We start from the raw sequence: 14,370 nt of genomic DNA, 5'->3' as shown, positions 1-14,370 counted from the left end.
CTCTGGCCAGGGCTGGGTGTTCCCCCTCCTCACTCACCTGGTGAAACCGCACGAGGATATTGGAGAGCTGTATTCTGTCCGGCAGCGGCAGAGGGAAGCCCTGATCTAACCTGGCTGGAAGAGACAACACACGTGGCCACATTGGGATGGGAACGGGAGCAAGAGGGAGCACGGGCCATGCAAAGCAGGCGGCCACCTCCTCCGCCCGGCCCTTTCTTCACCCCCGCTGCTCCCAGGGTCGGCAGAGAAAATTCCTCCCAAGCTCCACAGAGGGGCTGGGGGCTGCACGTTGTGCTGTGCCACCCCACCGGGCCCCTGGCAGCCACCAGCCCCGCTCTGGCCCCATTTGCTGGGGAGTCATGAGAAGCAGCGAGCAGGGGAGAGGGTCTGGAAAGCATTAGGATGTGCGTCGTGCTCGTTTTTTCCATTGAGTTCACTGCTGGATGCACGTCACAGCACCGAGAAAGGCTCCCGCACGCCGCTGCCCACAGCCTGCCTGCGCCGGGCGCTTTTACTGCTGTCTCCTGCACTCACTGCAGGCTTTATCCACAGATCAGGCTTGGCAACAGGGATTTAATTATTGAGCTGGGCCCGCTTGGATGGAGCAACCTGGCCGGCAACTACCCCAGCACCCCCATTCCCCCCAGCAGATTCTCACCATTAAGACGCGGGAGCAGGATACTGGAAGCAAATATGTTCATTATGGACTGCAGCGTTCGCACCTGGGGAGCGGAGAGAGGGGGACAGAAAAGAGCTTTAGCCTGCGGGACAGCAGGTGACCAGGCACTGGGGGATAATTAGGAGAAGAAAAAGAGATGAGGAGCTGGGATGGGCACACGTTTCGCCAGAGGCCAGCGGCTTTGTCTGGCCACGCTGGCGAGGTAGGAAGCATAGGGGTGAGAAAGGCAATGGCATCTGGCTCTGCATCCTCTCCCAGTCTCGCAGGCTGAGGCAGGAGGCGTCCATGGGGTCAGCGTGGGGTCCTGGGTGCACCCCCAGGTCCCGTGTTGGGGGGCAGGGGGGAATGAGCCCTCTCCTTGGCCCCCAGCAGGCTCTCGCCTCCATGCTGGTTGGGGGCTCTGGTCATGGCCAAGAATAGCATACCTGGAAAGTGCCAACATCCGAATGCTTCAGAGAGAGCTTCATCCTGCGCAGACAGAAGCGGTGCTGTGAAGGCTGTCCCAACGGAGGGAGCAGTTCCCACCTCAGTGCTGCCTGTCGATGGCCGTACCGTTCCCGCTCCCTCCAGCCCCAGCTCATCCCCTCTGCACTGGGTCCCCATCCCCAGGGCCTCCCCACCTCACCTCTGTCCCTGGGAGCCCGGAACAGAAGCAACCCCCAGCCAGCCCCCTGCGCTGCTCCCCCTCCATACCTGCCCACCTTCAGGCTTCCAACTATGTGGCCGGATTTCACATCGATGACGGCGGACACGTTGCCTGTCTGGGGAGAGAGTGCAGAGCTCTGGCAATGCTCACCCCACCTCACCCCAAACCAGACACCCAGGGGAACAGCTCTGACCAGCCAAAACGCAGCGGGACCACTGCCCGTCCAGGGGCATGTTTGCACGCAGCATGAAACCTGGCATTTGTCAGCTCAGGTATTTTTCTGTTGGGGACACCCCCACTGCACCAGGACTGGGCTGGTTTCGGACAGTGTCCGGCACCTCTCCTGGCAGGAGCTCGGCAGCAATAGCTCAGCATTGATGAACGCGGCAGCAGGATGGGGCACAGCTCGAACTCCCATCTTTGCCCTGCTGAGATGCAGGGGAGAGCTCACCGACCTCCCCGCGTCAGCCAGAGCTGTGGCTGCACTGGCAGCTGCCCAGCCAGGACCACAGTCACCACCGCAGGCTGTGCCTGAACTCACCAGGCTGAGGAGGAAGAGAGGAGCCAGGCTGGAGTTGGGAAGGATGGCGTAAGCCTGGATATCCACGACAGGCTTGAGTGAGAGCCCCCCTGGTCCGATGTTCAGGAATGGGGCGGAGGAGGCGGACAGCCTGAGCTTCATCAGCATGTCTGGGTACATCTTCTCTAGCTGCAGAGGAGCAGGGAGAGGGTAGGGACAGCGGCACAAACCCCCGTTCCTGGGGGAGACCACCTTGCACAGAGCAAACCCCGAGCTGTGCATGGCAGGAGCTCCGGGGAGGCAGGGCTGGACCACTCACCTGGGGAATGAAGGCTGAGAAGGTGGAGGTGTTCAAGTGGATGTCAATGCCCTTTGGGATCTGTGGGGGGAGAACAGTCACATCGGGGCAATACGGCGCGGCGGAGCCTGCGGCGAGATCAGCCTTCCCGCCCCAACGCGCTGCCGTGCCGGATGGCCGCAGCCCCATCCCGCAGCCCCCAGCTCTCAGCCTCCAGGCAGCTCGTCGGGGAATCTGGGGGAACCCTCCGAGACCACAGGCTGTACCAGAGCTCCTGTGCAAATTGAACCCCCTGCCCGGAGGCGCGGGGACAGCCACCATCCCACCTGCGCTGCTCACCAGGGAGTCTGTGATTTCGAAGACCAGTGCCCCGGCTCCATGGTAGGCAAAGCCGGCTGTGTTGAAGAAGTAGCTGGAGACCCCGAAGTAAACCATGCGGTCGTGGTCCGGGGGAAAGGCCAGCGCTAGCGGAGGGAAGGGGACGGCAGAGCGGTGGGCCAGGGAGAAGAATTCGCCCTGGGAGGAGAGAGAGAGGTGAAGCAGGAGAGCAGAGGGCGGTGGGACTCACCCGCTGACCTGAGCTGGGAAACAGCATTTGCAGGAGGTACCTAAACCTGGTTCCCCGCCCGCCTGCAGCCATGGCATCAGCTTCCCACAGCAGCCTCTCACCTTCAGGTCCACATCCAGGGACTGGGCGGTAGTAGTTGGGGGTGCCACCAAGGAGTAATCGATGCCAGCCACGGCATCTATCCTGGCTGTGACTGTAAAACACGGGACAGACGGATGAGCGAGAGGGAGATGGCACAGGACAGCCGGGAGCAGATTGCCTCCGCTGACATCCAGGCAGTGCTGTTCCCCGGCTTCCCGGCGCACAGCTCAGTACCAGCTTCATGGGCGCTTGCTTCTGTTTAGAAGCAAAAATCACATTTCCCTCCCGACTCTGTTTCTCAGCCATGCAGACTAACTCCCGGACCTGAGGAACGGTCTGGGTCCCCTGACTAAGGCAGGCTGTGCTCCCGCCAGCTCCGGGGCACGGCTTGTCAGAGGCTGCGTGCGCCGGACGGGGTGCACAGTGACAAGTCTCTGCTGATACAGTGTTCCCCAGCTCTCAACTTGGGTGCAGAAATACAAGGAAATGGGGAGTGGGCACAAGGTAAAGCACTGTCCTCACGGCTGGGAAATGCTAGGAAAAAACGCTCCTAAAACCCTGTGCAGCCCCCGCCTCGTACCTGGCAGGGTCCGGAGGTAAGGCTGGAGCTCGCTGCGCACAGAGCTGACCACATTCTCGCAGACCTGCGGGAAAGAAAGGCAGCGAAGCTGAGCCAGGGCAGCTCTGCCAAGGGCGGACGGTTCACATCCCCCGGGTCAAAGCCTCAGCCGCGCTCTCTGCTTTGCTGCCCGGTGCCGTTTTTATTCCTTGCAAAAGCCCGCTTAAGTAAAAGAGCACACAATGGCGTTTGTCTCTACTCATCAGGCAGCACATTAATTAAGTGTCCAAGATAAAAGCAGGGTTTATACCTGCAAACATCTGCTTGCAGCAAGCTCCCCACCCACAGTTCAGCTCCATGGAGGCCCTTAGAAGGAATCTCACGTGTGCTCTCAGATTTTTCCTACGGCCCATGCTGGAATGAATTGTGCTGAGCAGCCAAGGCTTAGCCCAAGCAGAGCAACTGAAAGAGTTAGCCCACCCCCGCAGGGGCAGGAGCACTAATTGCACCGGCAAAGCAGAGCTATCCTGAGTTCCTACAGCTCTGTGCTGCCAGGACAGAAAAGCAAATCCCTCTGCCGCTGTCACCCACGGGTGAAGCCTCAGCATTAGTGGGGAATTTAATTGCAGGCTAAACACTGACCCCAAAAATTTACTGCAGGGCACAGTCCTGCAAACGGCTGAGATAATCTGCACAAGCTCTCTTCCAATGCTTTCCCCATAATAGCACAGAAACCGCCAGGCAGGATCAGGCCATCATCTGTCTGACCGGGCATCCAGCCTGCAGCAGCTGATAGCGAGATGCAGAGCTCCGACGAAGGAGCAGCGACCGTGCTATGTAGCCGCTGGCTGTGCAGCACCAGGGAGGAAGAGGAGGGACAGAGCCTTGGGATGGCCTTATTGACAGAGGGTTGCTGCTTTTCCCTGTGCCCAGCCGATATTCGTCTGTCTGTCCTGGAAATGCCCCATCGCTGCCTGGGAGGACGGAGCTGCAGATGGACAAACACAGCCCTGATCCCAGTGACCGGGGTCTCCCAGCGACCGGGTGCCCCTGGCACTGGGGCACGAGGACTGTCCAGGCTCATGCAGCGAGAGCAGGAGGCAGACGTGGGCTGCCAGGGCCGGAGCTGGGTTGGGACCAGGCTGTGCCTTGGGGTCCCGGTGCAGCGCACTCCCAGCCCCTGCCCTTTCCTGCCCATTGCCCCTGGCGCCATCTCACACATGGAAAAAGACACTGAGAAATGTGCATTGGGCAAAGGGGAGTTGGACATGCTGCAGGAGAAGCAGAGGTCCCCTCAGAGTCCCAGAACCACGCTCCTTCCAGGAGGCAAAACAGCAGAAAAGGCATCTGAGCCCCAGCTTCACTCCTCCTGCCAGCCCATCTGCTGCCACCGCTCCCAGAGGCTTTGGGAAAGCCACTACCTGGCATCGGGAATAGCGCCCAGGCAGGGTGGGATCTGCTGCAGGAGTGGGATTTGCCTGTTCTCCAACTGCTTCCTTCCTGAGCAAGGTTCACATCCAGGGAGGCTGTAACTCGTGCCAGTTAGGCTTGTAGTAATTATAGCTAACAGCTTGTTTCCATGTCTTGCTGCAGGTCTCCTGTATGTTGGCTTTTGTACCGGGTGGACGGTACCAGGGCCTCCCTGATGCATCCCGTTAAAACAAGACGGCAGGCATCTGAAATCCAGCAATGAGAATTTCTCCCCCCTTGCTCCCCAAAGCACACAGGAGTGCGGCCATTTAAAGGACAGCTCTGATCAGGTTTCCTCTGTTACAGTGAGTTTGGCCGAGGCATAAGATCTAATTAACTGACCACATGGAAAGAAAAGTCTTTGTTAATTAGGAACCAATTACGCTGGGCTTTGGCAAAGGCTGCAGGTTTCGAATTCAGCCCGAGCCATATGATGCTGCAGGGACTGCAGTTAGCGATGCCCATTCCTCTGGTTTTCACCAAAACGGCAACGTGCCCGTGTGCTCTGGCTCTAGTTAAATCCCTCTGATCCTTCTAGCACATCAGCTACAAGTGAGGGCTAAAGACCACCAGAAAAACCCAGAGCTCTGCCCTCCTTCACTCACGTACCTTGCTCTCCAGGATCTTCCGGAACCTGGACTCAATAGCGCTGTGGAAGAGGTTATAAAGCCATCTGCAGAGAACAACAGAGAGGAGTCCTTCTTTAGCTCAGAGGCTGCTGCAGAAGTATTTGCCAGGAAAGGGAGATACTAGAGATTCCGGAACACTGGGGAACATCGTTCCCATACCAGTTTGGTGTCTAGCTTTGCCTCAGGGTTTACATTTGCAAATGGATCTGCTTGTAAACCACGTGCACGCAAGTCTAGTGACTGCCTTAAATCTCCCTTAAACGTGCAGCCACAGCAGGACAAATTCAGGCCAGATTTAAGTTCATCCAGTTGCCTCTCTGGATGAGAAGCATATTACAAGCGTCCAGAGACAGCTGACTAGTGGTGTGCCAGTGCAGGCAGCCTGCGGGCAGAAGGGGCAGCCTCCAAGGGACTGCAGATATGCCAACGTCTTATTTCTTGCACCAGGGCCTGGAAGCCACGTCCCATGGTGGACAGGCTAACACACAGCGTTTGTGGGCCTGCACGGTAAAGTTACGTACCCAAACTTGCCCGAAAAGTGTACCCGGACATTGGAGATGCGGGTGCTGCAGTCAGAGGTGTCAATGGTGGGTTTCCCGGAGGCGTCGCTGCCCAGCTTCAGGTTGATTTTGATATAGATGTTCTCCACCTTCAGGTCAAACGAACCGTGGTCCCGGCTGCAGGGAGAGGAAGATGAGGAAGGGACATTTCTCAGTGCCAAGTCCTGGTGAAGGGACCCCAAATCACCTTTGGGACGGACCTATCTAGCTCAGGCTCTCCCTTGTACTGAGCATCCAGAAGAGACCAGGAAAGTTTTTAAACTCAGGGAAACCAAATTTCACTGGAACATAGACTAGGAGAGGTAACCTTTAAATAGAGAGAGCCGAGAGCAAGTGAGGGAGATGGGAGAGAGGAGAGCTGATGCACAGCTCCTCCATCGTCCACCTTGTTCTTGCCTCCTACCCTGCTTTATCCATCTCGGTGGCTGTACAAGCGGCAGCGATGTCTGCCCACCCCCAGTCCCAGCTCAGGTCTGTCCCTGCAAGTGCTCAGGAAGGTGCTCCCCAGTGCAAGCAAGTGGGAGGGACTGTCCCTCACACCCCCAGGTTCCACAAGAGGGGAGATGGCTTTCATGTCGTCTCCCCAACCACTTGCAAGCAGGATAAACACTGCCTGGCCAGCTCTGAGGACTCCTGGCATGGAGGGAGACCTGGCAGGGCTCCCGCAGGGTGAGGGGCTCCCAGACGTGCTTCGGGAATACAGTGGCTGCAGCCCAGCTGCAGGAAAGACAAGTCAGCACATCTGGAGAGAGCAAAGCAACAGCTGCCAGGACACAAGGGAGAGGGAGAGGGGAAAAAACCTGTCCAGACCCAGAGAGGGAGACACAGAGTGAAGCGTCCAAGCAGGGAGAGGGGGAGCCAGGCACGCACATGAAGTGTATCTTCACCCGCCAGTTCCCATCCACCTCGGCGAAGGCGTTGGAGATGGAGACCTGCAGGCCCACGTTGGGGACCAGGGAAATCCGCGAGTACGGCAAGTGGAAACTGCGAAGGTCCAATCTAAAAATTAATTAAATAAATAAATAATGAGAGAAAACGCACTTGAGAAGGGGTGCCTCGCCCCCGGGCACACGGCTGGAGAGGGAGGGAGAGGGGCCACCGCGCCGGCAGCATCCCCAGCTCCCGTCCTGCCGCAGCAAAGCGATGCCTGGCAGGGACGCACACAGCAAAGCGGCGCCTTTGGAAACGTGGTCCCTGCAGCCGCCCAAACAGCGGCTCGAAACCCTGAGCAGTGGGAGCATAGAGGTGCAACGGGGCAGCAAGGAGCTGGGATCTCCACAGGGGCTGGGCTCCTGCTCCATGGGGGGGGACAGGCACCCTGCTGCCGTGGGCAAGGCCACCTCCACCGCCTGGGCTTCAATTGCGCAAAATCCGCCTGCACCAAATGCCGTCACCCCAGTTCCCTTTTTCCCCTTTGGGCAGGAGGGCAAAGCAGGAGCATCTCTGCCTGCACCGAGGACAGGGTCAACATCTCAGGGAGCTGTGGAGCGGACAGGATGGTCCTTGCTGCTCCGGGGGCTCCCCATCCTCCCCCACCCCTCCTGCCCCTCGCGTGGGCTCGGGGGGCAGCGAGCCACTCTGGGGTGCTGGCAGGGCTCACCTGGAGATCTCATAGCGCACCTTGCCCACATGCCGGATGCGAAAGTCACCCGAGATGTCCGGCAGCTTCAGCTGGGCCAGCTCCTTCTCCAGGACCGCGATCCCCTGCTGATGGGCTGCAGGGGCAGAGGGAGAGCATCACCACCACGTGCTTTCTGCAGGAGCTGGGAGCATGCACCGGGCGCACAGCGAAAGGTTAAAGGAAACATCCAGGCAATGGCCTGGCTGCTTTCCACCTCCCAGGCTATCTTTAAAGCTAATCTCCATGCACAGAGCCCTGTGAGCACACTGGCTAAGCTGCCCGCTTGCCCCAGGGGAAAGTGGTGGCCAGGCTGCACAGAAAGGAGGAAGAGGTCCCAGTGCTCGCTCTCTGGGCTGGGCACTGTGCGAGGTGTTCAGGAGGTCCTGGGCACCACGCCGCTCCATGTCCAGCGCCGGCAGGCAAAGCTGGATGGAGCACACGTCCCAGGGAGCAGCACAGCGTGAGTGGGTGCTGCATCCCTGCATCCATCTGGGAAGGGGAGTCACGTCCTCTCCCGCGTGGCTGGCAGAACTGCCGGGTAAATGAGCTGTTTCTCACACAGTGTATTTCAATCCATAACAGCGCTCCGCTGGAGCCGGGGCTCTGCCTGCCTCAATAAAACCAGCGTGGGGCCCATCCATCTCCGTCACTGCCCTCCCCTGCAGCTCCCCACCTCCTCTCCTCCGTAGCTCACTCCTCCAGGGCTCAGGGCTCGGCTGCCCAAACATGTGCCATGAGAGCAGAACCCTCCCACCCTGCCAGCCCTGCGCCTTCCCAGACACCACCTGGGCGCAGCCCCCCCCGAGACCCCCGCAGGGCCGGGCCCCTCTGCAGGGGCTCCATGAAGGTCGTGGTGGGGGCAGATGAGCGCACCAGTGGGAAGCCCCAGGCGATGGTACATTTGGCACCCGTGGCCGAGGCTCCCCCCATCCTGCCCCAGGACCCCACGCTCCCCAAGCGAGCACCCAGCTCTGCACCTTGGCCACCAGCACACCTGCAAGGAGGGAAATCAGAAGCTGAACCCACCATAGTCCAAGCCCGCCTGGGTGATCCTCACCACGAAGCCAGGGTTAGTGGCCCCGGTGAGTGCCAGGCACAAAGCCAGCACCCCACAAGCCACCGCCAGGCTCTGCGCTCCCATCCTGGCTGCCCCGTGGTGCCGCACTGCTGCCAGGCTCTCCCTGCCCACACCACCTTTATATCTGTGCCAAAACGGGAACTGTGGGCGAGGGAGGCGTGCAAAGCCACTGCCGCAGCCCGCACGGGGCGTCCCCCAGAGCCCCAGGGCTTCCTGCTTGGCCACTGCCCCACTCCTCTGCCCTGGTGGCACCCGCACCTATGGCATGGCACACCTTTCCTCGCAGGCAGGGAGGAAACTGGGAGGCGACAGCTCAGTTTTCAGCTCTCCATCTGGTGCAAACAGTCCCTGCCTGCAGCAGAGGCAGGTGCTCAGTGAAGCAGACCTGCTGCGGGCACAGGTTCCGCTCTGCCAGCTGTGTTCGATGGGGCTATGTTGTCACCGCATGCTCTGCCTGCTCGGCTCTGCCTTTGCCAAACAAAGGCTGGGAACAGCCCGGGGTGCCCCCAAGCTGTCTGCCAGCCCTGCTGCCCCCCACCCCATCCCACAGGGCTCCTGGTCTGCTCTGTGCTCCTGGGCATTAGCTGCTGCTATCACAACATAGACTGCCAAAGGCACCGGTTGTAACGTTACCAACAGAGCAGCCTTGGGGCACAGCAAGGGCTAAAGAAAGCAAGTTATGGTTTCTCACCCCACGCGAGCAGATCCCAGAGTGCCCCCACACCCAGCAGGGCTGGTGAAGGGGCCCCTGCCTGCACTGGGCGGCCGCAGCGGGGCTCTGGGGGCAACTAAATCAGCAGGGTGCCCTGTGCCTCCAGCCCCAGGCACGGGGCTCCATCACAGAGCAGCCGTGCATAGGAGGAGATGTCCGGAGCACCAGGAGCAAGCCACAGATGCAGCACTTCTGGGGCCCTGGCATGCCACAGCTCTTGGGCTCACAACATCTGGAGACGGGTGTGGGAGCTGGGTGCAGCCAGGCAGAGGCAAGGGGGCAGCACCCCCGTGATCCCCAACGGGGAGAGAGGGGCTGGCCGGACCCTCCCCGCAGGCTGCAGGACAGAGGTGGGGGAAGAAGAAATGATTTAAGTAACTTTCATTTCCCATTGGGGAAGCGGCAGGACCAGGCACAGGAAGCCCACAGCAGCTGATGCAGGCAGATCTCATGCTGGATTCAAGGAAGTCCTGGTTGCCAGAGGCAACATCCCTGAGCCATGCACTTGTGAAATGCAGCTATTGCTCAAGCACAGCCGCCAGCATGGCCATGCCCTGCGGCACTGCAGCCCCAGGAGGCCCCAAGGGACAGGGTGAGCGGAGCCCAGGGTGTCTGTGCTGGAGGAACCTGGCGTGTGGAGGATCGGGGCTCTTGGATCCACTCTGCCTTTCTTCCCCAGGGTTTCAGTCAGGGGCACTTGCAGGCTGCCTGGCAGACACACAGTAAACACCCACCAGACTTGCACGCCTGGCTACAGCTTTGGACAGCGGCACCGGAGTCATCATCAGCTCTTGGACCCAGGGCAGGAAAACAAGGACACAGCAACCCAGCAGGTCTGGTGTTGACGGTGCCTGCCAGAGAGGGACAAACAGCCCAGAGAAGAGCCAAGTCCCACTGGCACCCAGACAGCATCCACAGACTGCGATCCTCCCATCAGTGCTGGCCCCAATCCATCCCTGGGGGCCAGGAGACCATGGGCAGAGCTCATTTTGCCCAGAGAGAAGAAGCCAAGAGCAGAGGAGCAAGTTAAAAGGCCAAATCCCCACTTGCAGCCTCTGCGGTGCCATGACCTTGCCGCTGCCTGTCATCAGCGCTTTGCTGGGTCTTGCTCAGTGCGGAGGAGAAGCTCCCCAAACAGCATCCATGACACAGCATCTCAGCAGGGCTGTTTCGAAACAATATTTAAGACATTCAGGACAAGCACTGAGGAACCAGAACCTCTTCCATGAGGAGAAATGAAATTTTATGGGGAGCAACACAGAGAGGAAGCAAAACTAGAAAGTCTTCCTTCTGAGTTTGAGCAAATTTTAAAGTTGAACTGAAAAAACCCTTCAAACAACATGAACCCTGACCAAACATTCTCATGTTTGGCAAGGAACAGCTGAAACGACATCTAACACCTGACGCTGCAGGCTGGTCCTGGTAGGGTTTCATGTGAGGGATGACAACAGGGAGTTGAGCATGAAATCCTGCCCTGCCCAACCTGACCCTTCGGAGCGGAAAAGACTTCGCCTGACAGGTGGCTCCACTGGGGAAGGACTGGTCCCCCCAGGGCTGCTGGAGCTGGGCTGGGGTTTGCCAGGCTGTACGTGCAGGAAAGGGCCATCTTCCGATGGGAGCCAAGAGGCCAGGAGGGCAGGGAGCTGCAGGAGGTCCATCTCCTGCGCTGCTGGCTGTCCCCCGCCCAGGGCTGTGGGTCAAGAACCCCTCCCTGCTGTCCCCAAGCCACCCCCCGCTCCCCAGGTCAGGGTTTCCTCTGGCCCCACACGCTCCTCAGCACGTATGGGCAGTTCCCAATCTTGCCCACAGCACTTTCTGTATCTCTTGTGTGATGCAATGGCCCAAACCACCCTGCAATCGGGTGCTGTGGCCCCCCACGGGACCTCAGGCATTGGGCTGTGGCTCTGCTCCATCCCCAGCAGTCGCCAGCTTGGGTCCGCTGCTACACCGAGCCCCTTCCCAGGTAAGCACCCGGTAAGGGCTGGCTGCACCCCAGCTGTCCCCGGGATGGCCTTTGGCAGATGCAGGGCAGCGCGGCAGGCGTTTTTTGAGCAAGGACACCCAGTCACATTTGCCTTCTGCAAGGAAATCTATCTGCATCTGTTGCCTGCGGTGCCACAACCGCCCTGGGGAATTCCCCGGGGCCTGGGCAGCGTGTGCTGGTGCCAGAGGCATCGCAGCTGCCGACCATCAGGTTTTCATTTGCAGCTGCAGGGCAGAGCTGTGGGCTGGCAAACACTCTGCTGGGGAAACGCAGGGGAAAACCCAGGGGACTCGGCAAGAAAAGTGAGAGCAACCTGGCTGGTTTTGGAGGAAACTTGGAAAAGGGAAATCCACAGCCAGAAATAAAACCTCCCCCTATCCATTTCCAGCCAAGACAAGTTCACTGCCACCAACAGAACCAGGCTCTTGACCAGGACCTGTGGCCACCATGGTTGTCCCTAGACCCGCAGGGACTTCACCCAGAGCTCAGCAAAAATACTGTCAGCATCGAGATGCGGGGGAGCTGCGGCTCCTGTCCACTCCCACGTGTGCGCGATCACTGGCAGCCTGACACTGCCCACCATCATCTGCAAGTCCCTGACAACCTTTGATCCAGCAGCATCTAAAAATACAGCCAGGGGACATGCAGGGGCTTCTCCGCTGTTGTTTTCCCAGCTGCAGGATCAGTGTGACCCAGCCCCGGCTGTTCCTGGAGCCGGGAGGGCTCTCTGCCAGCGCAGGGTCACTGCTGACGCCAGCCCTGACCACTGCATCAAAAACAGGCAGCCGGGGACACAAGAGCTAAAAAAGCAGGAGCTCTGTGGGGCACAGCGAGCAGCTGCGCCCGGCAGACGAGGACCCTGGGTGCAGGGACATGGCTGCAAGCAACGAGGCTCCCAGCAGGAGCCCAGCCCCAGAGACTGTCCCCGATGCTGGGCTCACCACCTCACCCTCCCTCCACCCTAACATCCCAGTGATGTCCCAGGGGTCCCCCAGGGACCAGCACTGCAGCCAGAGCGTCTTCTCCACCCGCTGAGGGCTGCCATCACCCCCAGACAGGCGGGCTCCTCTCGCAGCACGCCAGCTCGTGACACAAGGTCTGGGAGCCTCGCGGGAGACAAAAGGGGATGCAGAGAGCCGAGGGGGATGATTTTGTAGAAAAGTAAAAATAAAAATGCAGGAATGGTGACCTCGGGCAGAGCCTGGGGGATCTGAATGGTGGCTCTGTGCCGGCAGAGGGGCAGGGCAGGAGGCCACATGCAGCCTGTCCCAGCAGCTACTCGTGACAAACAGGACATGGAGAAAAGGAGCAAAAGAGGAGGGTGAGCTCATGGGGTCAGAGGCCCTGGGGCAGCAGGGGCACCCGGGAGGCCCCCAGGAGCTCTGCCCTTTGCTGGGTAAGCTTGGTCCCCAGCACCCCTACTCCCATCTCCAAGCCTTGCTGTCTCAGGGCAGCAGGAGGGCACGGGGAGCTGCTTTGGGGTGCTACAGGGACATAGGGCTGGATCCAGCCATGCCGGGTGCATATGCAGGGTGGGCTAGTTTAGCACAGCTGATAAGAGCACCCCAGGGCCCAGGCTGGGAGCTGCTGCCCTCAGGCAGTCCATGGTGCCGGGGTGGTGGGGTCCCACTGGGCTTGGCTTCGCATCCTTCCCCTCCTGCTCGCCAGTGCCGCAGAGGGATCCTACCTGCTGGTGTGGGACCCGGTCAGCCACGCTGCCTCCCTCTTCACCCAGCTCCTGCGCCTTTCAGAAGGTGTATGAGCCCAAGTAAGTTCTTAGGCTCATTTCAGAGGTAACCAGGCAATTAAAGAAGGTCAGAGCATGAGCTCATACTCCCCTCACACTCAGGGAAACTATAAAAAGGCTGAAGCAGCGTATGTGAACTAATGCAATTAGAGGAGCAATTGGCCACTGGTGGGAAAGAGAGGAGCTGGCCCGGCAGGCCCCAATTTGCATTCAGGATCCCAGGCAGGTGGCTTGGACCAGGTTTGAGCTGAGGGCCAGCCCTGCACGGAGCTGTGGCAGTGCCTGCGGGTCCGGAGCCACGCAGTGGGCTGCAGCTGGGTGCTCCAGCCCTGCTCCCCACGGCCAAGCCGTCTGCCCACCTGGCATGGCTGCCGGTGCCTGAGCCCTTGCAGCACTTGTGATCTGTACTGGCGATGAAAGGGCTCTCACTTGCTCCCAAGGAAATGGGAAGCACGCGCAAAGTCCTCCCTGGCGCCGTCCTCCCTCCGAACAAGCCAGCAACCCAGCTGTACCTCCTCCCGTCTCAGCTTGTTTTCACAGAGTGTCCTTTGGCCGCTCGCTAATCCCTGGACAAATGTTCGTTATCAAGACTGCCCCGGTGGCTTGCGGCCCACGCTGCGGACATCCCACCCGTCCCTGGTCCTGTTCCCAATCCCAGCCCTGCTCCCGTCCCTGAGCCCGTGCCCAGGAACACGACAGGGGAAACGACTGCAGCCTGAGCAGGGAGCAGAGCGTCCGAGAGCCCTGGATGCCCCCGTGCCTGGGGATTGAAGAGCTGTGCAGAGCAGCAGTGGTTTGTGTCAGGATGTACCAAATCTGGGGCTTTGGCTCTTACGCTGATTGTCTTTGTATGACTTCTGGTTGCTAAATCACACAATTCTGCCTTCAAGTAGGTACCTTCAACTGTTGAAACATCCCAAAGAGCTGTAAGAGACACCTTCCTTCTGCTATGCTTTTAGGCCAATTCAGAACGGAGAACTCCGAGCCGTGCCGAGCGCTCTGTTTTGAATACAAACCAGTCCTGACGGTTCCTATCAACACCGGCCTGTGTTTATTTAAAAAGAGGGAAGCCGCCACAAATACCGCGTGCCTGCATGTATGGCACACACACGCACGCTCACATGCACACACAGCTTTGCCTTTTCCCGGTGCTGTGTAGCATCCCCCGAGCCGGGAGCGGGAGCTGCCCGGAGCTGCTCGGTGGGCCGGGGGGCGGCG

General features: G+C 59.7%; 1 protein-coding gene across 1 annotated transcript in view; it reads right to left on the bottom strand.

Annotated features, from left to right (window-relative positions):
• Nucleotides 1-8,772, bottom strand: part of BPI (bactericidal/permeability-increasing protein) — an 11,180-nt gene extending 2,408 nt beyond the window's left edge. The window contains exons 1-14 of the mRNA XM_009318755.1: nucleotides 8,658-8,772; nucleotides 7,611-7,725; nucleotides 6,881-7,009; nucleotides 5,972-6,127; nucleotides 5,431-5,494; nucleotides 3,373-3,436; nucleotides 2,813-2,904; nucleotides 2,483-2,659; nucleotides 2,165-2,224; nucleotides 1,867-2,034; nucleotides 1,373-1,440; nucleotides 1,105-1,147; nucleotides 659-722; nucleotides 38-114 (exon numbers count right to left, since the gene is read on the bottom strand). Coding sequence (XP_009317030.1) covers nucleotides 38-114; nucleotides 659-722; nucleotides 1,105-1,147; nucleotides 1,373-1,440; nucleotides 1,867-2,034; nucleotides 2,165-2,224; nucleotides 2,483-2,659; nucleotides 2,813-2,904; nucleotides 3,373-3,436; nucleotides 5,431-5,494; nucleotides 5,972-6,127; nucleotides 6,881-7,009; nucleotides 7,611-7,725; nucleotides 8,658-8,772 — 1,392 coding nt within the window. The remainder of the gene's footprint in view (nucleotides 1-37; nucleotides 115-658; nucleotides 723-1,104; nucleotides 1,148-1,372; nucleotides 1,441-1,866; nucleotides 2,035-2,164; nucleotides 2,225-2,482; nucleotides 2,660-2,812; nucleotides 2,905-3,372; nucleotides 3,437-5,430; nucleotides 5,495-5,971; nucleotides 6,128-6,880; nucleotides 7,010-7,610; nucleotides 7,726-8,657) is intronic.
• Nucleotides 8,773-14,370: the final 5,598 nt, after the last annotated feature.

Source organism: Pygoscelis adeliae, unplaced genomic scaffold, assembly GCF_000699105.1.
Source record: "Pygoscelis adeliae isolate BGI_AS28 unplaced genomic scaffold, ASM69910v1 Scaffold432, whole genome shotgun sequence".
In the NCBI taxonomy this organism is placed as follows: Eukaryota; Metazoa; Chordata; class Aves; order Sphenisciformes; family Spheniscidae; genus Pygoscelis; species Pygoscelis adeliae.
Note: the sequence above shows the minus strand (reverse complement) of the source record. Positions and strands in the feature narration are given on the sequence as shown.